This window comes from Clarias gariepinus, chromosome 18 (assembly GCF_024256425.1).
Source record: "Clarias gariepinus isolate MV-2021 ecotype Netherlands chromosome 18, CGAR_prim_01v2, whole genome shotgun sequence".
In the NCBI taxonomy this organism is placed as follows: domain Eukaryota; kingdom Metazoa; phylum Chordata; class Actinopteri; order Siluriformes; family Clariidae; genus Clarias; species Clarias gariepinus.
This window is the reverse complement of record NC_071117.1, coordinates 13,689,071-13,713,392: the sequence shown is the minus strand read 5'-3', so window position 1 is coordinate 13,713,392 and position 24,322 is coordinate 13,689,071. Positions and strand designations below refer to the sequence as shown.

Here is a 24,322-nt window from a genome sequence, read left to right as displayed (position 1 = left end):
GTAATTAAAATAGCGACGCTGTGAGGGGAGGTTCGTGTAGCATTTGTGGACGGAGTCTCCAGTGACTGTAAAACTGGAACTTTAGGCTTTCTAACACAGGAAGGGAATTTGTGCTGTTTGCTATATTGATATCAAGACAACATGAATACTTGTTCGTGATCACAACATTAAACTTATAAAAAATATGATAGGTGATTGATTAAATAAATTAAGAATTGCTACCAAATTTCTTTGGTAAATTTCAGTGATGTAACAGGAATAAAGATTTTTGGGAAGTGTAGTTTTTCCAAGAATGCACACACCCAAGAAGTTAATTTATATATTTAAATAATAGATATATACTTATAAAAAATATTATATACCTAAAATGGTCAGGTCTTTAGCTCTTTCTTCTTCTTCTGTATTGCAGAGCATTTGTGTGTGTGTGTCCACCGGCATCTGAATTGTTTACACCTTAAGTACATAAAGTGTTCCTTAAGTGTTCTTTGAATTGTTGATAGTTATTGCTTTCTAAAGTGATCTCACTGGGAACCTGTTTGAGAAAGGAAATTTCTTCTGTTCCAAAAAAAAAAAAAAAACAGTTAAGGAAGCTTTTAAAATTTTTCCAAATGGAAAACCCTCAAGGCAGAATGTTTTTACTGAAAATATATAGCGGCAAACAGCTTCCTTTTGGACAGGAAGTCAGATTTTTTTTTTTTTTTTTTTTAAAAAGATGACTCTTCAGTGATGCACAAAAATTCGATGTAAAACACATTAAATCATCAAGCTGTTGAGTGCCTATAATTATGACAACTCAATCCTGACAAAAAAAAAGCAAAAAAAGAAGAAGAAAAAAGCAGAGTGGCATTGGGCAAGTCTCTGTCAAGTTAATTAGCACTGGAGTCAGGAAACCCGGAGCTTGGCCTGGAGATTCTTTTCTTTTTTTCCCCTTTTTTTTCAGAGAACCTCAAGTCAGCAAATGTTAAGTATGTGGTAAAGCTTCACATCCATTACAAGGTCCCTCTCGGAATTCACACTTTAGCCCAACGAATGGCACTAAGTCCTGCCCTCTTTTAACCTCCCTTTTTAGCCCGGAGAGTAAAGGTTGATCAAAGTAAACAATACACTCTTAGATGGAGAGCAGTCAATTTCCCAGCATTTCCTGTGTCGAGCTTTTGGAGTCAAAAGCAGCCCAACCCTTTGCAAACGAGACTCAATTTCACGGCACATTATCCCCACACCGGTTTTTCCCTTTCCCTAAACACTCTCCCTCTCTTTTTCTCTCATCACTAAGAGCAAGAAAGAGCAGCATGAATTAGTAATGGCTAAAAGAGAAAGGGCTAAAAGCCGTCCGCTCCTCTCTTGCCCTTTCATTATCCGTCTGCGGACCCCGGTCCTCATCCCTTCTTCGCACTCATTTAGATAACACGTCCTCCAACCTTACCTCAGCCGCCAGACGCCTCTGAACGCTACGGCTAACACGCACACTAATGCATAATATCCCCTTTCTGATTCGATTACATTAGCCTTATCTTCCTGCTCCATTGTGGCTGAACATATCTCTAACTGCATTGCACGCTACAGCAAGACACGTCTGATTTGTCACATAGTCTGTAGCGATGCCTAATGACGCCACTGCACGAGGGTTACGGTAATTGATGTCTGGTAAAACCAAAAAAAAAGGGTATGTGTGTACTGCCCCTAGTGTTAATTGGTGTCAATTGCAGCTGCATGAACAACTGACTTCACAGAGGTTTTAGAGAAGAAAAAAAAAACAGGCTTGAATGAGAATTTTACATGAATGAACCATTACCAAGGAAATTCTGGTCATTTTCTACCAAAAAATATATCTGAATGACAATTTTTTTGTTTGTATGAGCACAATTTGTGAAGAAGGAGCTTGCTGGATTTTCTCAAGCACAAACATAAGAACAGGCTTTGGATCCTAACCATAAATGAATGAAGGTAATTTGGGATATCTATGATTTATTAAATACTAACTAACTAAATCCTACTCTCGATCCACAAAAAATATAATCAAAGGATTAAAAAATAATATAATAAGAATAATTATATAAGTTTGTGGTGCATAAAACTACCCAAAAAACTACAATGAGCAGATAAATTATATAATGAAATGCAGTTTGCAAAGTTAGTTTTTGGCAAATGTGAGCCTTCGAAAACAAATCTCGCAACTCTGTTTAAACCAAGAAGTCATTACGAGGTACTCTTAACCGTAAAAAGTACTTGAACATTGTCCTGCGCCTTTGGACAAACCTTTAACACCATTGTGTGTCCTCCTTAAGAAAACAGACTCCACGATCATCCAAAAGCCCCTAAGAAACACGATTTCTTTCTTTTTTTTTTTTTTTAGAGTACTTGAAACACTTGTCACACTGTCTTATTTTAAAAGCACAAAAACTTAGCAGATGGAATTAACACTTAAACCATTATACTGTACTTTCACTTTTCCTCTCCACTTATATTTCCATAAGACTTTTGGTCAACAGAGAACTGTTTTGTTGTGTTGTTGTTTTCACTTGAAATAAAAAAATCATTTGTTTAGTTTGCATATGTTAAATTTGAAGGATGAATAAATAGAATAAAATAAAATAAAAACAACTGTGGTAAAGTGAATTATAATAGTTTTTTGTACATGGAAAAAATAAGATGCTTACCGTTTTTCTTGTTATTTAAAAAATATATACAAAAATAAAAATACATAAGAAACACCAGATATGGGAGAAAAATGTGAATAATGATATTTAAAACCTAGACAAAGACCATGATAATAATAATTGTAATAATAATAATAATAAAAACTGCCCCAAGAGACTGAAGGGATGTGTAGTTTGAAACGTGTCCGTAAGGTGTGACCTGCTTTGTACCAGGTGAAAAAATATTTTTATTATATATATATATATATATCAGACGGACACGACAAATGTAATGACATGCCAGCATGCTCTCCTAATCAGGTATGATGATGGATTATGGACCTAATAATAATAATAATAATAATAATAATAACAATAATAACTTAGATGCAAGATATTTCATTAAAGAGGTTTGTATTGATTTCCTAACAGCACTACGACATACAATGCACAATATTATCTCTACACTTTTATGTACACGATCCATGTTTCATGATTTTTTTTTTGTTTGAGAATACCTGCTATAATCATCAAACATATAATAAATGACAAAAAAAAACAAAAAACATGGACAATCTTTTTTTCTGGGGAATAACAAGACAGCTACACGAAAACACATTAAATGTCATGAAGATTTTCGATAAACGATGAATAAACTCAAATCATCAGACTCTTCCCCCACTTCGATGGAAATAGTGCTTTACAGATAGTCAGGGCTATAAAAGAGGAGCTCTGAAATATTTTTTTCTTCACGGTCAGTAAAGTGTGAGTGGTTTAAATATCCTAGAAAAAAAATGTTGTGAAGGTCCACATGGTGTGTTTTTAGCCTCTGTGATAAGAAAAAGGTGCCTCGACTTCACAGAGAGGCACAATGAAAGCATTGATTTCCAATGCGTGTGACGGTCTCCTCGCAGTAATTTGTAGACACCGACCCTTTGGGTCCTTGAAATGTCTCTAGTCCTCCGATACAATCGATTTTCTGTGATTATTTGCACTTCTGCTTCCTCCGTCTCCGCACTGATTTACATGTTCTCTCGCTCCGGTTCTTCAGTACATCACCGCAGTCTTGAGAAAGAGCCGTCCATCTGCAGACAGACACACAAACACACACACAAAAAGAAGATCTAATGAACCGAAATGTATTTGAATATTTGCCAGACTTGACTGACGTGGGCCTCGATGCACGATGAATAGTCTCGGTCCGCGAGGTTGTGTTCTTACACGGGCAGATTTCAAAACGAGATGAAAGGTTTTGTCGAGAGAGAAGACGCGCATTAAAATAAATGTCAGCCGAAACAGAGTGCCCACGCGCTCTCGACCCAGACAAAAAAGAGAAAGGAACCCCTTTGAATGATTAATTACTACATGTAAATTATGTAAATTATGCCCATGCAAATATTTCACGAGGACAATTAAGAGAGCCATTAATTACTGCCCACATGCCTTTTTTTCCCCTCTCTGTCTCTCTTTTTTGCTTCGCTGACATTCAATTTAATTTCCTTCTCAATGCTTTAGATGTTTAATCTTTGAACAAAGGCTTCGTGACACAATTTCTGGTCACACCGCTGAGACTTTTGATCAGGGCCACTGATATGATGGGTGCACTGACATCCAAAGCATGATTTGTGTGCTTCCGCACTTCTATAAAACTGCAAAAAAAAAAAAGGAAATTGTAGAAGGAGTAAACATAAAACAGCCTAGGATTCGAACGAAAAGTAAGGGGATGTTACCTGGTATCGTCCTGTCTGTGTCTGTTCTGTCCCTGCTCAGGTCGGTCTCCATTTCCGGAGCAGGAGGCTCTGAAGAAACATCAATCATTTGTTATTTTTTAGTACATTTATGTTGATTAAAAAGAGATCAAAATCACATCATAGCTTAATGTGAAAGGAAAAATCATCTCTAAATGACTGTTTTATTTATTTTTTAGTTACATTATTAAAATATAATCTTTTATTCTAGTCAAAACGTCTTTCGGGTTGGTGAATGAGAAGGTGAATGTGTGTACAGTTCCCACAGACAGATGCGTCTCTTCCACAAGTTATGTGTCGATTTTTAAGCATCAGGCATTTCATTTGCAGAACGTTCTCAGGAATGACCACATTGAGCTCCAAGCTGCCTCGGCCGGAATCGTCATTCGCGGACATATACAATCTTATACAAAAACGCTTGCACTGTTTCAATGTTTTGCTGCGGCTAAACGTTTCAATTCACAAGAGATTGTCCCACAAGTCCCAGTTTGACTTGAACAGCCCTCTTAGATTTAATGTTTCACTTTAAAGGAACAATGTCATATATGGATGAGCTTATAATGATTTTTAACATATGTTAAGCTGATCAACGTCTGAGTCATAGCTTTAGAACTAAAGTAAATTAGGAAGATATTAAATGTGTCTTGGCTAGTGGACTACTGTACATCTATCTAGTCTTGTTCATTTCTGCCTAAATTGTTCTTTTAATAATCAACAACATTTTTTCATGAATACCAGCAGAAAGGGGAAAAAAAAAAAACATTTCGATAAAAATAACAGAAAGCCTGTGCGTTCAGTGTGTGTCGAATGCAGCGATAAACAACAGAAGAGCTATTGCGAATGTAATCAATACAGAATGATGGATCGGCAGCACACAATACAGGAGGAAGAAAACCCGTGATTTATACTCCATGTGCTACAATTGTAAAGTTCTGCAATATATCAGCACTCTAATGACATGCATTTTTCAACACTGTGTGTATGTGTGTGTGTGTGTGTGTGTGTGTGTGTGTGTGTGCAGCCTGAGGTATAACCAGAGGCCACTCCTCCAGCAGGTTACTGTTCCAGCTGTGTAACTCAGCAGTGTGTGATGGGCGTTTGCTCACCGTTTGGAGTGTGAGCGTGCTCGCTGCCTGTCGTCTGCTGCAGCGTCTGCTCGGCCTGGTCACGCCGCTTGGACTCGTACTCGAGAGCTTCCTGGAGCTTCCGCTTTGTCTTTTTCTCTTTCTTCAGTCGCTTCTGGATCAGGGCTGCAGAGGAAGAAATGTAGAAAACGTTGGAAAACATGCAAACCGTCTCCCGTCAGAAAGCCAAGTGTGACAGGCTTCAGACATTTTAGTGCGTGAAAGACTCAATTATACACAATTTCTTTCGGAGCGTTTCTTAAATCACTGTCTATTTTTACAGTGCAATATCTATTTTAGCCAGCCATTTTAATTAGCATCTGCTTACAGTAGGTAGCTAATTACCTCAGGGTTTAGCAAATTTCCTCACAGATTAAAACAAAATGTGTCACTGTCACACCTTGGGTTATGAAATGTTAATAATGATAGTAGTATCAAGCCTTATCCCTAATAATGACACTCCTACTGTATGTTAATCTGTCTTGGAACTTTTACTAAATTATAAGAGACTAAGCTGTGTGTGGCCATGTGCTAGCCTAGCGAGATAAACTTGAGTCGTAACTGTGAATTTAATTGTTGCATTTAAATTGGGGCATTATTAGCAGAGTTAGCTCATTAGCCAGGTAAAGGAAGAAAATGGTGTTAGCAATAACTAACAACACAGCCAAGCAGGAAGATGTTAACTACAGTTCTAAACCTCATATAAGAAAAAAAAAAAACAAGTATAATTTCTTTATTATATCGTTTACAAATACATCTAAATTCTATATATTCCAGTTTCAATCATAGACCTACAGAATGTGCTTGTTTTGTTATTCGCTAATGCTAGCTATGGGGTAAACATGCTAGCCAAGAGGACGACCACGCATTATGACAATTTTAAACTATAGTATTAATGTAAGAAATGTTAATTAAAATGAGAAAATATATTTTTTTAAGTTAGCGAGTCTGTTGATATTAATCAAGTGTCACGCATCAGTACACTGAGGAAACAATGCCGTTTCTGTGTGTTTTTAACTGTGGCATGGTTGTCGGTGCTCAAAGGGCTGGTTTCAGTATTACTGAAAAGAAACTGCTGATCTCCTGGGACTTTTACCCACATCAGTGTCTAAAGTTTCCACAAAATGATACAAAAGCCATGAGTTATCCAGTGAGTGGCAGTTTCGCAGAAATGAAAATTCTTGTTGATAAGAGAAGAATAGCGTGACTGACTCGATCAGACAGCAAGGCAACTATAACTTAAATAAAAAGACTCAAGTCTTTACAACAGCAGAGAGCAGAAAAGCATCTCAGAATACACAACATGCTGAACCTCTGGGCAGATGGCTTCAGCGGTAGAAGACCTAGAGGGCAAACCTGATGTGGTCTTGTGGTGTTGTATTCCATCTTGTTTTCTAAGATGCTTTTTATTAAAGTATGTTTTAGTCTTTATAGAATATTGAATTAAAGACTGGCTGTTAGGCGGCACGTTGGTGTAATGGTTAGCACTGTCACCTTGTGCCTCCAGGGCCCGGGTTCGATTCCCGGCCAGACTCAATTCCCGTCTCTGTGTGCATGAAGTTTGCATGTTCTCCCTGTGTTTGGTGGGTGTCCACCCACAGTTTAAAGACATGTAGGTTAGGTTAATTGACTTCCCCAAATTGCCTGTAGTGTGTGAATGAATGTGTGTGTGCCCTGCGATAGATTGGTACCCTGTCCAGGGTGTACACCGCCTTGTGCCCTAAGTCTCCTGGGATGGGCTCCAGGCCCACCGCAACCCTGAATACAGGATAAGGTGGTACAGTATAGATGATGAGTGAGACTGGCTTTTTTAGTCGACTTGTATTCTTTAAAGTTAAACATATGGTACTGTGCAAAAGTCTTAGGCACCCTGTGTTAAGTACAAACTTTCCTATGGATCTTTTAATAACTGTATTGAGTAATCACAAAAGCATTTTTGATTTTCATACATCAACATTTCACCACAAAATAAAAATTTATGAAAAAACAGCAGCATATCATATAAACGACCACTTTTCAGACAAAAAACTAATTGTAAGCTGCTGGGTTCTGCATGCAAAAAAAAGCAGGTGTATAAAGAACTATGGGTGGTGGTGCAAAATGCTCAGTAAAACTAAAAGCTAATTTCGGAATAAAACTGAACAAATTTTACCCCTCTAAGAGCCCTCTAAGAGTCACATCAAATACTTTGTTTCGATAATTACTCTTAACTGGGCTTTATAGCTTATCCCTTATTATTTTTTCTTTTAAAGACATCCGTGCTTTGTGGCATTTATTTGCATGTGTTTTTGTCTTTTTACACATTACTGCATATTTTTCTGTCCAACAGCCGTAAACAAACCTGTACAAAGGAATGAGAATTTAAGTAGAGATGCAACGTAAAATCAGGAAAGGTTTCATTTTAATAATGGATGCTCTGTAAAACTTTAATCCTGTCCAAATTCGTAACTGTTTCAGACTGATATAGTGACATCCCCAGATATGTACGTAACAAATATGGGATATTTTGGTGCATCGGTTACTGGAATATTAAAGCGGCCTTAATAAAACTCGCCCACAAGCTCTAAGCAGTGGGACCATTACAGTTCACAATGGCAGGAAAATCCCTGATCCAGTTCAATCCACACACAGCTAATTAAAGTAGGAAATACTAGCAGCAGCAATAAGTAACACTGTAGCTAAATGATTTTAATGAGTAAACACTCAGCACATAATTGCTGCTCAGATGTAGTTTGGAAACAACTCGGTATATAGCGCAATGCGTGTATTAAATGTTCGATGGAGCTCAATTCTCAATTGACCACCTTCATTTTCTTCTGTTTGTAATAATGGACTTAAGACATCCGAGTCAGCGAAAATGGGCTTCTTTGCATTAGCTCTAATGCTCCCATGGGTGTTGAGGTTTCCTCTTTCCCTTTATTAACTGATCTGGAATCAGCCCTCACATTTCCACCTTCTTCATTCACCATGAAGAGATAAAACAGCAAATTATTCTACAATGGAGTGCTCCAACCCGAGACAGCGCTTAATGCTAATGTGATGTATTAATGTGAATGTACAGCATTCGTTATGTTTATCATATCTTGTGTGGGTGAAAATTAACACGGCGTTTCGGTTTACGGACCTAATCAATCATTAATACAAATTTCATTGTAAGTGAGTGCATGTAATTACAAAGGCAACTTCCATGTGAATATTGGTGCTTTGTGTTTTTGGGCCTGTAATTCGTGCCTTTGTTTATTCATGCACTATTTGCCTAGGTGTGTGTGTTCGTGCGTGTACATCTAAAGAAAAATGCTGAACCTACAGTTTATTTCTGTCGGCTCGATCATAGCGTGGGCGATATTAAAACAAATGACGAAGGGCCTCATAATTAAACAACATTAATTAACGCTGCATGTTTTCCTGTCACTGTGATTTAGACGCTTTACGACCGTCTCTTAATGCAACCAAAGTTTGAAAACGGAAGTGACTGAAGTGATACAGATAGAAAATATCTGTTTTTATGTATAAACGTATGTATAAATAGATATGTACTGTATATCTAAATTTAAGTTTAAGAAATTAAATTTTTTTATATATGAATGAGTTTACTGTATGTTTATTTAGTCGTTCATGTTTGTGATAATACAATGATGATAGCTAAAAGGACTAAGTTACTTGTTAGCTACATTATCTTTGTAGCTCAGGAAGCAAACTTTCAACACCAAGCTTGTATGTATCCATACGAAAATCTAATAATTTGTTAAAAAACCTCTTTTGCCCCTATATTTAGTTTTCTCCAATGTCCAATCGTCTTGTAAGACTCTACCATCAGGGACAGCTACCAACAGCTACCACCCAAAGAGGATGGCTCTTGAACACTTGAAGCCACTGAATGCATCATTTCAAACTGCTGCTCACACCTCATTAGGGAGTGGTGTAACACACTCTAAGGAACGTGCTATCTGCCCCTTACGCTTGTGTGAGCTCACAGCCAGCTATGATTGACTAGTGTGGCGATGATTGATGTGGACGTGCAAGTGTGCCATCCTTATCCTGTACAGAGTGGATGAAGCCTGGAGCCTATCCCAGAGGACTAAGGGTATGAGGCAGGGAGCCAAACCATCTTAGGATGCACACCAGCACACACACTTTCTCACACTATGGGGAATTTGCAAACGTTGATTAGCCTAATCTGCATGTCTTTGGACTGTGAGAGGAAACTGGAGGACCTGGTGGAAACCCACCAAGCACTGGGAGAACATACAAACTGGAATCAAGCCCTTAAACCAAACTGCTCCAAAAAATATATATATTTGACTGATTTCATACCCTACCCAACACACACAAAAAAAAGTTCTGGACAAGTTCAACCTGAACCTAGATCAGATTATGGGTACCTCGGTTTTTCTGCTCCACACAGAGCTGTCTCTCCAGTGTCTCGCGTAGTTCCCTCTCCCGATAAAGCTCCATCTTCAGCTCTGTTTTCTCCAACTGCACTTGCTTCTCCTGGGCCCGGGCGTTATCTATGGCCACCTTCAGCAGACCCTGAACACACACACATACCCGCGCACACACACACACCCACACAGCATGAAGCATTTTTCAACTATTAGCAAAATAAATAAACTAATGATTATATGAACTCATTTCATGCTTTTATAATAATAATCATTAACCCATGATTTGCAAATGCATTATTTTCTGATTTTTCCAAAACAAACAACAGATTTTTTCAATCACACTAAAATCCTTTTTAAAATCCACGTTCATACTTTTATATATAATTATATATAATTATTCATTTAACTTAAGTGTTTCAACTGTGAACACTTCATTTATTCCAGAAAACACTTATCACATAATAAGCTGAATAATAAACTATAAACAATAAAGTGAAACACATTATCCTGTCCTCGTTTCTTAGCACCGGCTGGTCTACTCTACAGTATGTGTTTTCCCGGGAACAGAACATACCTGGATGTTAGTGAGAAGTGTTTCTATGGAAGACAGGCCCTCAGGAAAGAGCAGCGGTGCAGGGAAGCCTGGAGGAAGCGTAGGGATGGTGTGAGAAACCCTCTCGTAGGTCTCGCGGGATGTGGGCGTGCACAGTACACTCTCTTCTGCAACAAAAATGAAACCACACTCATTATAACACATCTTTATATACACAGTTTGAGGCTGAAAGTTTAATCCTGGAGCATGATTGAGGAGCAGTGAAGTACATGACGGGGTTGGGATTTAGTCTGAGGCATGAAGATATCAGGATACATGAACCTTATCGAACTTTAACTAAAGTCAATGAAGCTCTTTCTTAGAGACTTAGTTTCCAAATGTGAAAAATAATAACCCCTATTTCTGGTGTAAAGTACTGTGCAAATGTCTTGATCCACCTCATATTTCCTCACATTAAATGAAATGATACCTCTTTTCCCCTCTCGTCTATTCCAACCACCCATCATTCAGCATCACCATCATTCATTCATTTGATCATCTGAACCTGTTTCTCACTCGTTCTTGCCTTAAGTTAGACGTGTTTCTCTGTGTAACAAATACAAATATGCGTCTAAAACTGCTCAGGTACAAGGACTGGACTGAAAATGAGAGCTTGTATAAAAACAACTATATAAAAATGTGTGACTCAGCTAATTGCCTTTTTTTTTTTTTTTTTACATTGACTGGTACAATGCAGTCATACATGGGTGCATGACAAAAACTTAATTATAACCTTGTGGGGCTCCAGACAGGGTTGATGGCTGATCAGATGTTATATCACCCTTTATTGTGATAACCAACGTGAATCAGAAACTGGTAGAGGATGAGGCTGATGATGCTGTAAACTATTTTTTTCTTGTTTTTTAAGTTTTAACAATCTTTGTGTTTAAAAAAAAACAAAAAAACGTTTTTTTGTGTGAAACCCAACTCAACACTTTCCTAGTTCCAAGTTGCTTCCAGTGACTCAGTGCATAAACACAGACGGAGCATGAGCATGCAAATAAAAAACAAGCTCCGGGGTAGGTAAGCTGCGTTTTTCCGATAACTACATTTTTGTAAAATGACTCGCGGCTTAGTTAAACTAGATTTCGAAAAGTACCCTGCCCATCACTGCTGGGAAAGTCCTCTAGCCTCGAACAGAAGTTCAAGGATGGTGTCACATCCATGTTCACAACCTTAAAGTTACAGACTACAACCTCTATGATCCTCAGTCAATGACCTCATCACATGACCTCCTGTCAAGCTCCCTAGGCCTGCTCCCAGTCTCCTGATTACTCATGACACTAGCCTGTTTGCAATCACACCACTGGCTTTAAACTCTTGGTGTCATTATGTCAAGTTATCTGCGTGTCTTTAGTAGTTTTGTGTCCTGCTTCAGGATTACTGTCTTGATTACGCTCTTGCGTCAATCTCTCCACTCCGCTCCTTTTATGTTCTGATGGTTGCATATATATATAAAAAAAGGTATAAACTGAAAACACATCTTTATTTAAGATTTAATTAATTTAGACTGTTATCTGTGAACGAGCTACACCATTATTATTTTTTATTTTTTTGAATAGCTAATACTTGTAACAAGGTTCCTCAGGGTAAGACATTTACCACTGATTCTTTTTGGCAGAGCTTTTTATCCCAAACAACTATGCAGATGAATCTAATCCATGAAACTGATGCAGTAATGCATAGCTCGGGTTACACCACAAACCAGAAATTGCAGGCTGGTTGTAGATGGACCCAGAGCCACAAACAAGCAGAGTGTTACTTACCTACCTTACAAACACTTTATCCTCTGAAACAGCAAGTTTCTATATGCAGAGCTGAGCATTTCAGCCCGTGCGTCTTTATGGCCGAGTGCCAGACAGGTCTAATAACACTCCAAGGTCGTTACAGCACATCAAAGCTACTTTGTGTTTCTAATGCGGCCCGTGTCACTCGGCCTGAATAAATGTCAGCTCGATCGTTCGCTGAGAGTCAGCATGTTCGTTCCACCTCTGGCCTCCACACTGTAAATTTCCATCACTGCTGCACGGAGCCGTCTTAGACCTGCTCTTATTATGACTTCGACCATAGCGTCTTTGTTAGAGCGGCTGCAGTACACCTGCCGCTGCCGAACCTTAGGGTTCTAGCAACAATTCCAAAACAGGAAAAGCACAAAGCCATTACTGTTTTCATGGAAACACCTCAGGACTAAGCTTTCCTGCTCGTTCTTTAATTAGAAAACACGTCGCAATGACTAAACTGCTTCGAGAGATCTTATTTTATCCAATTCGCCGGATAAAGCCAAAAACCTATAAGTTTGAATGTAAATTTTGTTAACACTGATTCCTTTATTTTTAGACCAAATTAATTGTAAAACTTTTAAATGTATGTGGTCTAGTGTGCATGTAGGTAATACTGCATGTTGGCTGATATATCTGTCTATACCCAAAATCAGACATATCAGTCCTAACATTTACTTACCAATCATATTTCAATATAGACAATGCATTCTTTACCTTTATATTGTGTATTTTTTTCTATTAAGGTTTGTATATTTACATGTTTATGTAATCATTTAGAGTTTCCAAAAAGTTTTCTGCGACTTGAAAAAGCGTCTGCAGCACACTTTATGCCTGCATCAGTCGTAAAGTTTTGGATGCTTGATAATTACAGCAGTGCTGATCGGAGACCTGCACTTAAAGCAGCAGACGAGGCGCACGCACACACACACACACACACACTGCAGCTCGCATGAGTTGTTTTTGATCAGGCCAAAGCCTTGATCTTGACTTCAGTCACTTCAAAGGGACTGCTAATGTATGAGGCCTTATGGTATGAAGCAGGTTAACCAGGGGCAACAGTTATTACGGCTCTGTAGCGAGAAGGAATTTGTCGTAGTATTGTACTTCTCTCTGATGTTTAGCAAATGTAGCTAATTATACAGCACGCCGATATTTAATACGGACTCATACCTGTGCGTGTGCGTGTGCGTTGTGCGTTCGCTGACTGATTTCTGTTTGGTAAAATCTTGATAATGCCTAAAACATAATTAAACCAATAACATAATAATCACAAAGCTCGCAAGAATGTCTTTATAACAAACACGGCATATTGAATCTATCAAAGCACCATGATAATAAGTCATAAGATGACAGTGATCTCAATAACATGCCTGCTGTTGCGTAGCTGCATGCTTTCAAAGCTGTTGAGTGCTTCTTTTACAGCCCAGAGATTGTACAGCACATTTATCAACATGGCAGTAAAAAAAAAAAAAAAAACTTCCAACCTCATACTTTGTAAATGCTACACAGCACACAGGCTCTCTTCATCGATGGCGCTGTGTTTGTAGCTGTAATAACCGACTTTGTGCAGGCTAATAAAACGTGTTGTTAAGAGAGGGAGGAGGGGGGGATCGGGTGCGGAAGGTGACTTTCTCTTCAAAAACACAGCTGCTTTATTTCCATAACCCCGTCTGCCCATATGGCCCGAGCACTCACCCAAACCATGTGCATAAATAATGCTGTTTTACCGTATGTTTAGGACAGAATAGACCTAGCGACAAGTTGTGCTTCACTGTTATGCTAATCATAAAGTGGGAAGGCGCAAATCTGACTAATGCATGAACTACTGTACAACCATATGGCGGGGCGAACTTGCGGGAAATCAGATTCTACTGTAGGTTTTGTAGTTTTGAGATTGTCTTAGCTAATTTGTTTTTTTTTTAGCTTATTTGTTTGTAAATGTAATTTCTTTCCGACAGATTTACAAACTTTTCTTACTCACACATTTATGTTGCCGAATCAGCTGTTAAGTACGAAGCGTTTTCGTGGTACAAATCATTTGCATTTAGAGACACCCACAAAACTCCATAAAAGGTTAAACAGGCAGAGTACGAAATGAGAACAAAATCGCGGAGGATCAATCCATAAAAAGCTCAAATTGGGAGGCAGAACTTACATATTATTATTATTAATAATAATAATAATAATAATAATTAAACAATTGTGTATTAGGTAACAATTACTTAACATCTCAAAAAAATTGTTTGGTTCTTATATACCCGTCACTGCCAATAACCCTAAAAATATACAATGTGGTACTTCTATCATTAAATAACTGACTTGCCTTCTTAAATTACTGCAATTTATTTAGTAAAATATAATAATTATTATTATTACTATTGTTTATTTCATAAAAAATTATAGACACCTTGCATTACTCATTATTCCTTTTTTTTCCTTATAATTCTTAAATGCCTTATTTGTAAACTATTTTGTTCCCATTATTTTGTATAAATGTCTAACCGTAGTTAAATTTTTCATAGTCATATCAGATCCTGACAGCTGAAGACAAATCAAGGCCGAGAAATTGGTCATGATCTTACTGTATGAAGCTATATTACAGTCCAAGTCTCAATCATCAATTCTACATTTAATGAGATACCTATATAATGAGGTAACTAATAAAGTAACCTATTAATATTTGTGTATTTATTATAAATATACACATATCCACCACTTTATTTACTGCACATTCATGCAGTTGTCCAATGAGCCAATCACGTGGCAGGAGTGCAATACATAAAAACAACAGACAAAAAGCTACAGCTTCAGTTAATGTTCACATCAAACATCAAAGTGGGAAAAAATGTCATCTAAGGGATTGCAACTGTGGCGTATGTGATAATACAAGACATTAAGTGCATTAAAAAAAAATCTTCGTGTGTCTCCTGGGACTTTCACACACAGCAGTCTCAATAGAGTTCAGTTAAAAAGCTTTGTCATTGAAAGAGACCAGAACTTGAAAGAAATGGCCAGACTTGTTCAAAACTCACACAAATGCTACAGAAACTGAAATATTCATATTTTACATCAGTGATGAGTTTGAAAGCATCTCTGAGAATGTTAAAACTTAAGGGATCACTGCTCCACTGATCCACTGCTATCGAACAGCAACAGGAAGCTCAGTCTACTGGGAGACGTGCGAGCTTGCAGCCATTCCTAATAAAACGGCCGGCGAGTGCACATTCTTGTAGTCCTACAAATGTGTGAAACGGGGAGTGTTTCATTAATTCGGCTTCCTGACAGGATTATCTGCAACGCCGCTGCAGCCGCAGGACTGCTTCCATATGCAGCTACGTATCCACCTCTTTAAATACAGCTTCATGTCAGATTTAAGTTTTTGTCGAATAAGTCACTTTCAACACAGTTTTGTCGAAGCAGCAGTTTTGACATACGGGATATTAGGCATGGCGCAGTATGTGAGCACTTTTAATTGCACTGAGACGTTCCGTGCTTAAAAATATTCCACTTATCTCTTCTGTGTTGGACTGTTTGAGTGGTGATTATAAAGAGCACAGGCTATTTTTACAGGGGTGGGCTGCGGGTGACAGGAAATATTTAATGGAAGTCAGTTAATGAAACTCTGGACCGGATTTAACTGCACGTCTCACTTTCTCTCTCTCTCTCTCTTGTTCACTCTGGGTTTTTTTCTCTCTCCCCCTTTTAGAGTGGATTTAACGGCCCCTGTCTATTCCTATGGCTGTGTTAGTTTCTCTGTCCATTTGTCTATCCGTATCAGACTTTATCAGCTCAAGTATCAGTCGCTTACTCTTTCTTCATTCCACTGCACACTCACTTTATCGCATCTATTCTTGGACGTCCTTCACTTTAAAAACCATGTTAAAAATTCTCCGTGTTGCTTTTTGACCGCGGTGTGTTTTAAGTACATATAATGCCATACAGAATCCATTTAAACGAGCAGGTGCTCAAAATCTCACCTTCTGCCCGCTACGTGATAAAGGCTGATTAGATTTACGCCCCCCTCCCCCCACTTAGCTGACCAAAGCATCTTTATCCGATCTCTCCATCTTGGCAGGAGAGTGAAGCCTGCTGTCACATCCAAGGTGTTTCAAAGATGAAAAACAATCCATCTCTTGCTCCCTCATCCATCTCTCTTCCCCCCCTTTCCGCTCTCCTGGCTAAAAAAGCCAGGCATCTGGAGGAATGTGATTAGCGGAATGCCGGCGTGGGCCGCTGGAGCACTCAGCGGGAAAAAAACTCACGTCGTGCCGCTGAACTATGGTGCCCCCACAGGGACAATCGGTGCTGAGTTAGCACCGGCCGCCCCTCTATGAAATCTGATGGATCTTTTTGTGTGCCATTTTTTTCTTCTTCTAGCAGCACAAACTAGAAGCCTGTTTGATCATAAGCAGTCCTCTTCAATCCAAGGTCGTTTCCTCGCTCTCTTTCTATCTCTGCTCAGATTCCTCAGAGTAATGAACTTGTGCTAAAGTCCGCCGCAGTCAGCATTAGAGCGAAAGACCGGCAGAGAGCGAGCAGAGCGAGGAGGATGAGGGACAACGTCTTTGAGGCTAGTCGTCTTTGAGGAAGACGCCTCGATTTCTGATCTTGACGCTTTCAGTTCTACGCCCCCACCCCCCGATGATTCATTTGAAAGCAAGGACAAAGAGGTCCTGTCTTCTCCGCACTAGCTGTTGAATGGTAGAAAAGTTTCTTTTTTTCTTTTATGAAACGACCCTCATTTTTAAAAGATGGTTATTACGAGACCTGTGAGCAGAAACACGTAACCAATGAGAAATGGGCAACGGGAAAAAAAGGCTTCACCGCTGTGTAGGACATTTCTTTTCCTTCTCAACTGTTCCGTACTGCTGAACATGCTTTCTTGAGATGCGTTTAAGACGTCCATACACTAGGTGGTGGGGTACACCTTAAACTTGGACTGGTGATCCATCGCTCTGCTGGATTTGGACAGAACTTTAAGAGCTTTGTTTTGTAGAAAGGGGGATCCACTCTCTGAAAAACTTTACCTACCTAACTAAAAACCTACAGGAGTGGGTACACACTGGACAGGGTGCCAATACAATGCGCGGCACACACAATACAGGCAATTTGGGAACGCCAATCAGCATATCTTTGGACTGTGGGAGGAAACCGGAGGATCCCCTCTAAGCACGGGGAGAACATGCAAACTCCATGCACACAGAGGCGGGAATCGAACCCAGACCCTGGAGGTGAAGGGCAACACTGCTAACCACTAAGCCATGCAGCGGTTAAGCTTATTCCTATCCTAACCTAAAGATAACCTTCGTAACTTTTCATGACTTGAAACTGTCTTTGAGCATAGAGCTGTTTAAAACCAGCATGATCATTCGCAAAGAAGCGTTCTTAACCTTGTTCTATTAAATTTCTAGACTGACGCCTACTACAGGTTTTTATATATCTGAAAGGGTGAACAGTCGTCCCTTTTGGACATCTTAAAATGCGTCACTATCTTTAAAAATACAAGTCGTGTATATGCGTGCACCGTTCGGTCAGACGTTCATGGTGCAGACGTGCAAATTATTTGTGATCAAAACAAATTACGTGCTAATATTTGCTGTCGTTATTCGCTACAGCTCGTTACACCTCGGCTCTTCTAGAGCGTCGGGTCTAGGTATGATGAGCAGATCGTGGATATTGGTTACAAATGAAACAGCTTCTCAATTACCTGCTTCAGCTCGTCAGCCAGTCATGCCTGACGAGTGTCTGTTTATCACAGAACGTTCATCTCACTCAGAGAGAGAGAGAGAGAGAAAGAGACAGAGAGAGAAACAGACAGAGCAATGCCGATTCTCATTAATCTAATGCACCGCAGCCCGTCTCATCATCGTTTACACCTTATTCCGGCGTGACTTTTATTAGTGCTCCTCTTTTAGCGACGTCTACGCTAAATGATATTGCTGCTCGAGCGTCTTGCCCGCGGTCCCGGCCATTTCTCAACCCGCACAAAGCGAACCGTAGGAGCTTCTCCTAACTCGTAAACTTACAGTACAAGCCTGTCCTGCCCGCTTACTGACACTGCTAGCACACACAGCAGCATAGCTGATCCGGAGGTATCGTGGCGCGATGAGAAATTTGTGCTGACTACTCGCCCTTGCAAAAGTCCTCATTAAGCTAATGAAAGCCTTCAAATGCAGAAACCAAACAAGGGTTCTGGGAGGTTATTACAGAAAATTACACCTCCAGGAGAGCTGGGGAAAAAAAAAAAAAGGAGGAGGAAAGAGGGGGAGGTGGAAGGGGGGGAAAAAGCTTGTTCATTAATTCACGCTTCGCAAATCGCTAACTAATTTAGCCCCGCTGCCTTCTCTTTCCCACCCTAATGGATTATTTTCATAGAAATGTGAGCGAGCACATTGATTTTCTTTGTTCTCGGAACACACGTTCTGAGACCCCATGCATGAGCGCAGAGAAAACACACTGAATTTTAATTTACATTAAAGCACATCAGGGGATCGTTCACAGGTCTGCTCTTCATACGGCTGCTGCGGCGCTCCATAGACAATGCCGGAATAATCAGGAGAAGAATATAGATAAGTATGTGAGGCTCAAGTGCACAATTGTGGCCCTCGATCAACTTTACAGCCGTGAGCGCATTACGTACTATTGAATGCAGAAGTTTACACCCCCTTAGTAGTTTTTTTTTTTAATGGGTGAAAAGAAAGAACTGCATTTTACACTTTATCTACAAATAAATAAAACAGAGGCATATTCACAAACAAAACATTGTTTCAAACATCTAGAGAGAATAAAAAAAAAAAAAAAACGAAAGCAAGTAGTCACAGTTCTGCCAATATGTTTAAGATTCCAGAACTGATTTGAAGAGCGTACGCCATTTGGAAATGTAATAATAGATCATTCTGTACCAATTATTATTATTATTTTTAAAATAAATATAATTTTTTCTGCTATGAATTTTAACTGTAAAACATAACAAACCAAAGAATATATATATATATATATATATATATATATATATATATATACAGAGTGATCTAAAAAAAAGACCTAAAAAAAAGAAAAATAGTATGATGTATATGATATTAATATAATATTAATAATATTATCATAATATTATCATAATATTATCATATATATCAATATATAACGTGTAGCAAAATATAAAAATATTTTATAATATAAATATAAAAAATATTTTTTCTTTTTTTCTTTTTCTTTACTTTTCCTGAAGTGTGTATACATTGTTGGACTGACTCTGTGTGTGTATATATATATATATATATATATATATGCAATAAATTACATTTCTTTGTCATTTTGTCCAAATTTTTTTGTCCTTTTGTCCTTTATGTCATATTCTTAAGTGCAGAAAGTTTTTTCAGAATTTACAAGATAAAACGGATCCAATTACTATGACAGGCGTTCAAGTCAAACTGAGAATTTTGCATGTGTAGAAAAACTGAACACAGTTATGAGTGGTTAAAAACGACCTTTATCCCTCTATATAACTCCCTGCTACACTAACGCACTTATCCCAGTGTCTCACTAGTGCTTGAATACCATCAAGGTAGAAATTTTCCTCGGGACGCCGGAGCCATGATCGGACTGCCTGCTCCACCTCTGAGAGGCTGGCCTCCCGGGAATTCCTTTAATAACCCAAACATGTGTAAATGGCTTGGAGGAAGGTCAGGACTGTATGGGGGATGTGGCAATAACTCCCACCTGAGTTCCTGTAATGTGCATGTGATGTTTGTTAACGATTGTGTGTACACTTCCCACAGACAGATGTGTCTCTTCCGCAAGATGGTAACAAGTTATCCGTCGACTTTCAAGGATCGGGCTAGATAAAAAATCGACGGGAACAACTGCAGTGAGCTCCCAGCCACCTCGGCCTGGAGTCTCATCATTGTACTGTTGTTGAAGTCTTCTCTAAATGTCAATCAGCTTTACCCTTCCATTTGAAAGAGAGTCCTATTTTGACTTGAATGCCTCTCGGAGAATCCCCAATATGCATTGCACAAATATGCAAAAACATCATTTAACCATAAAAGACGTTTACAGCTTTCTGTACAATTCTGTCAAGCTACTGATGCCAGTAGAGACTCTTTCACCACTTGACAGGAACGTCCTGTTACCCACTTTAATCCCGAATAACTTTCTCATGGTAATGAGTATGGTCATATAAATTGGGACACAAAACGATGTAAAAAGCCTCACCCTTTTCCGCATGCGTCCTCCTCGAGTCGTGGACAGCATCTTGGGTTGCCAGATCCCCCTCTTTTGGCCCCGGCGGAGCATTGGGAGACAGGCCTAATAGAGCGTGTCCCAAGGAAAGGCCGTTTTGATGCACGGCTGCAGGTAAAATGGTGAAGAGTAGTCAGGAAATGTGAGAATAGTCAAGGGGGAACTAAATCCCGCATTCCAAGTCATATCCAGATGTAGTGTATGACTTCACTTATCTACTAAAGACTTAAACTCTATATACTAGAGACAGGAAAAAAAAACCTGACCTTTTTAAGCTTAACATGAAATTTGAACATCACTCTGAATTTCCCCACAAACTTTGACCATAAATCTGTCATCTTAAACCCGAATAAAGCTCAAAATCAAATCTTACTGCGGACAACCGCTAAACCAATCACGAAACCAGACACCTGGGTAGGATGTCTTATAAGTGCTTTAAAGTTGTCCACTTGAAATCTGATAAAAAAAAATAGGATTTAAAGCACAGCTAGACGCGCTGCACAGTTTTGAGGTCATACTCTCGGATCAGTTACCAAAGATATAACTTTTATATTAGTGTATTAGTCGGGATGATAAAAGCAGAAGGCTTGACATGTGCTTGTGCAGTTTTATCTCCTAAAGTAAGATCCAGATCCAATGAAAGTTTTCCTTTCAGCAGATTATACCGTATCATCTTATACCTAATGCTAAAAGCCTGGCACACTTGCGGGGCTGCAGTGTGCGCCTGAGTCGCCACATTATCATAAAAGCACATATCCCGAGCGCTGCGTGAGTGTGAGTGCGCTAGTGTGTAGCGAAGCAGAAAAATGGTTAAAATGTATTTGTATGATACGCATAACCAAATCCGACACTTTTTTAAAATATAGGTGTTTAGATAGAAGTTATATAACTATGTCATCATTAATTAATTTATTTATTTTGTGGTCCCTCATCTGGAGACAAAAAACCCCAAAAAAAGAATAAAGTGTGTGTGTGTGTGTGTGTGTGTGTGTATGTGTGTGCGGACGTACGCGGCCGATCAGACGAGCTCTCGGTGTGAGCAGGAGAACTTGACACGCTGCTGCTCTGCCTGGAGGATACGTGACTCCCTGACCTGCGGCCGTCCTCCAGGGAGGGAGATGGGGATGGACTGTCTCGAACTCTCTCCTTAAACACACACATCGGTGTCATCAGTTTAGATAGCTTTACTCACAGCTCGGGCAATCAAAGCTCTAATCATCCTGACACGCTTTGACTCCTGTGGCTTTTCTCGCTCTCTGGATCTGCCTGATTTATCCTTTGGCTTGGAGCTTCTGAACCGCTCATTAATCCTTAATTATTTACACATCTAAATAAAAAAAAGGATACTCTCCTTTATTTATTTTACTCCTACATTATTATGTTTAATAATGATTATCATGATGTTCTTACCTTAATGACGGAGGTGGCCACGCGGTTCGAGTCGTTCTGCACCTGAGCGCTGGCGGCCATGCTGGCGATAGTGCTCAAGTGGTTCATCTGATTCATCGCCATGGTGACCGACGCAGGGGGCAGGCTTACAGGAATCAGAGGGTGTGACATCATCATGAACGGCAGCTCCAAACCTGCTGAACACATCAACGACACCAACGTTCAATCTACAGTCGGGGAGAAAAGCATTAAAAACAAGATATGCCATGTATTATAATATTCCATGTGCATAAAACATGTGATTACTGATAAACTGGTGAAAAACTGGCTATGTGACAATGGGATCAATGGAGTCATGGCTTGGGTCATCTGAGCTGAGCAAGTGGCACCAGAGTACTGCAGACATCTTATTGACTATAAGCCCAGCCGGATCCGACAGGTTTTGAAGAATGAAAGATTTCATACTAAATATTGATTGTCGGACAAACAACAAGTTATTCTTATGATCTTATGATGTCATTCTTTAAAAATGAACGATGTCATTAAAACACTAAAATTCACTTTAGTCTCATTACTTTTGGCGATCACTGTGCAGTTATTCATAACTATCACTTTTCCGCACCCTATTGTATCCTTGTGCAAAAGTTTGCCCACCCCTTATTTACTTAAATGGAGAAATAAAACTCTAACCTGCAACCAAACAACAATCCTACACTGCAAAAAATGCCCTTCTTGAAACAAGCAAAAAATGACAAAAATCTAGTTAAAGTGTACCAAAATCAAGCAAAAAAATCTGCCAATGGGGTAAGCAAAACTGACTTGGTAAGAATTCTTAAAAGTAGCATTAATATCTAGTCGATAATAGATGCTACTGTATCTTAAAACTAGACATTTTAGCTTATTTTAAGAATTGAATAGTACATAAATTAGTGAAAACTGCATTAAAACTAGAATATTAGAACTTAAATCTAGTCACTAAAAATGCTGTTGCATCTTAAAACTAGACAAACATGCTTAAAACTAAGCAGTTTTCTCTATTTATAAGCACTGAATAATAATAATTCTAGAACAAATTGCTTTAAAACTAGAATATTTTAACTTAAATCTAACAAAAGATCTAATACGAAGAAGGCAGTTCATGCACCTGCATGATATGCTACAAATTGTATATCAACGATATGATATGGTATATCATATCCTATATACGTGTAATGCAAAGTAAAAACCGAGATTTTTATAAAAAAAAATAACCGTAATGGGCCAACATGCGGTTACACCTCTGTTAAAAAAAAAAAAGTGGAAAAAACATTTCCGATAAACACAACTTAATTATGAAATCTATTTATGCTGAAGGATGTGGTGTTAGTTCTCAGCATGGCAGAGAGTGTTTTCTGTTCCATGCTGCACACCAATTAGCTCCTTCTCGAACCGCTGCAGATGTCTTCATCCATAACCACCCGGTGATAAATTAGAGCAGATGCTATTTGGAGTGCAACACGCTGCACGACAACAGCAGGGAAAAAGTTGATTTTCTCTGATCGTCTCTGATCGCTGGTTGAATCCTTGTTTAGCTTGCTAATCTAATGCTCAGTGTGCCTTAGTTCACTTGCTCACTTCTAGAGTATACGTATGGGTGTAGGCGGGTGACAAGAATCCAATCCACTTTGTGTTGGACAGGTCAGTGCTCGAGATTAAATTTGGTCACTCGGCTGTGGCTGCTGGCCATCTCTTTGAAACGCAGGATGAAAAAGGAAACACATTGTAGCTCATTTCCTTCAAAAGACTCATCTGTTTTTCCATCAGAAGTCGAACTGATCTCTCGAACGGATTCTGAGGTCGGTGCTCACAGCGAGAAGAAACACACACAGACAGATAGACATACACCCATATTCACGGCCACCTGGCAATCTGATTTTCTGCTTTTGAACCGAAATACCAGCCAAAGCTCGGCAAAAGGTCAGAGGTGCCTCCTCATCGTCGGAGACTAAACTTGCGTGGGAGAAAACAAAAGGCGACATGCTCTCTCTCCCAAACTCCCCTCCTTCTGACATTTTTGCTCACAGACAGAGGAAAGCAAATGAAGAAAAAGATGGCTGTGTGTGTGTGTGTGTTTGGGGGGGTGCTTGATTTTCATGAGACAGATGACACGCAGATCAGTCATGCTGCTCAAGCAGACGAGAAAGCAAGATCAAAGAGGACAAAGTGTGTGCGCGCGGCCGCATGTTTGTCTTCGGGGGGCTGTTATTTGGATGGGCTGATCTCCGGCACATGCCAAAAGCACTCGCAAGCTGTTCCTTCATTTTGTTTTTTTGGCCCGTAACTAACTGCTGCCTCTACGTTAAAGGTTAAATTAATCCACAATGGACAAAAGAAATGCGCTCCTTACACACTTGCTGGGCTTGTGAGGCCGCTTCAGGGGCGTGTCT

The 24,322-nt window shown here is 39.2% G+C and overlaps 1 protein-coding gene across 7 annotated transcripts in view; it reads right to left on the bottom strand.

The window, feature by feature from the left end:
* Positions 1-2,780: 2,780 nt before the first annotated feature.
* The window catches only part of dachc (dachshund c), a 69,949-nt gene continuing 48,407 nt past the window's right edge, over positions 2,781-24,322 (bottom strand). Inside the window, exons 5-12 of one of the 7 annotated variants that reach the window (XM_053477708.1) lie at positions 21,918-22,090; positions 21,518-21,653; positions 20,481-20,615; positions 10,469-10,613; positions 9,891-10,057; positions 5,491-5,634; positions 4,367-4,435; positions 2,781-3,721 (exon numbers count right to left, since the gene is read on the bottom strand). In XM_053477708.1, coding sequence (XP_053333683.1) covers positions 3,684-3,721; positions 4,367-4,435; positions 5,491-5,634; positions 9,891-10,057; positions 10,469-10,613; positions 20,481-20,615; positions 21,518-21,653; positions 21,918-22,090 — 1,007 coding nt within the window. In that variant the 3' untranslated portion in view covers positions 2,781-3,683. Of the gene's footprint in view, positions 3,722-4,366; positions 4,436-5,490; positions 5,635-9,890; positions 10,058-10,467; positions 10,614-20,480; positions 20,616-21,517; positions 21,654-21,917; positions 22,094-24,322 lie in introns of all 7 variants that reach the window. The other 6 variants (XM_053477707.1, XM_053477711.1, XM_053477710.1 and 3 more) reach the window with 6 other exon arrangements.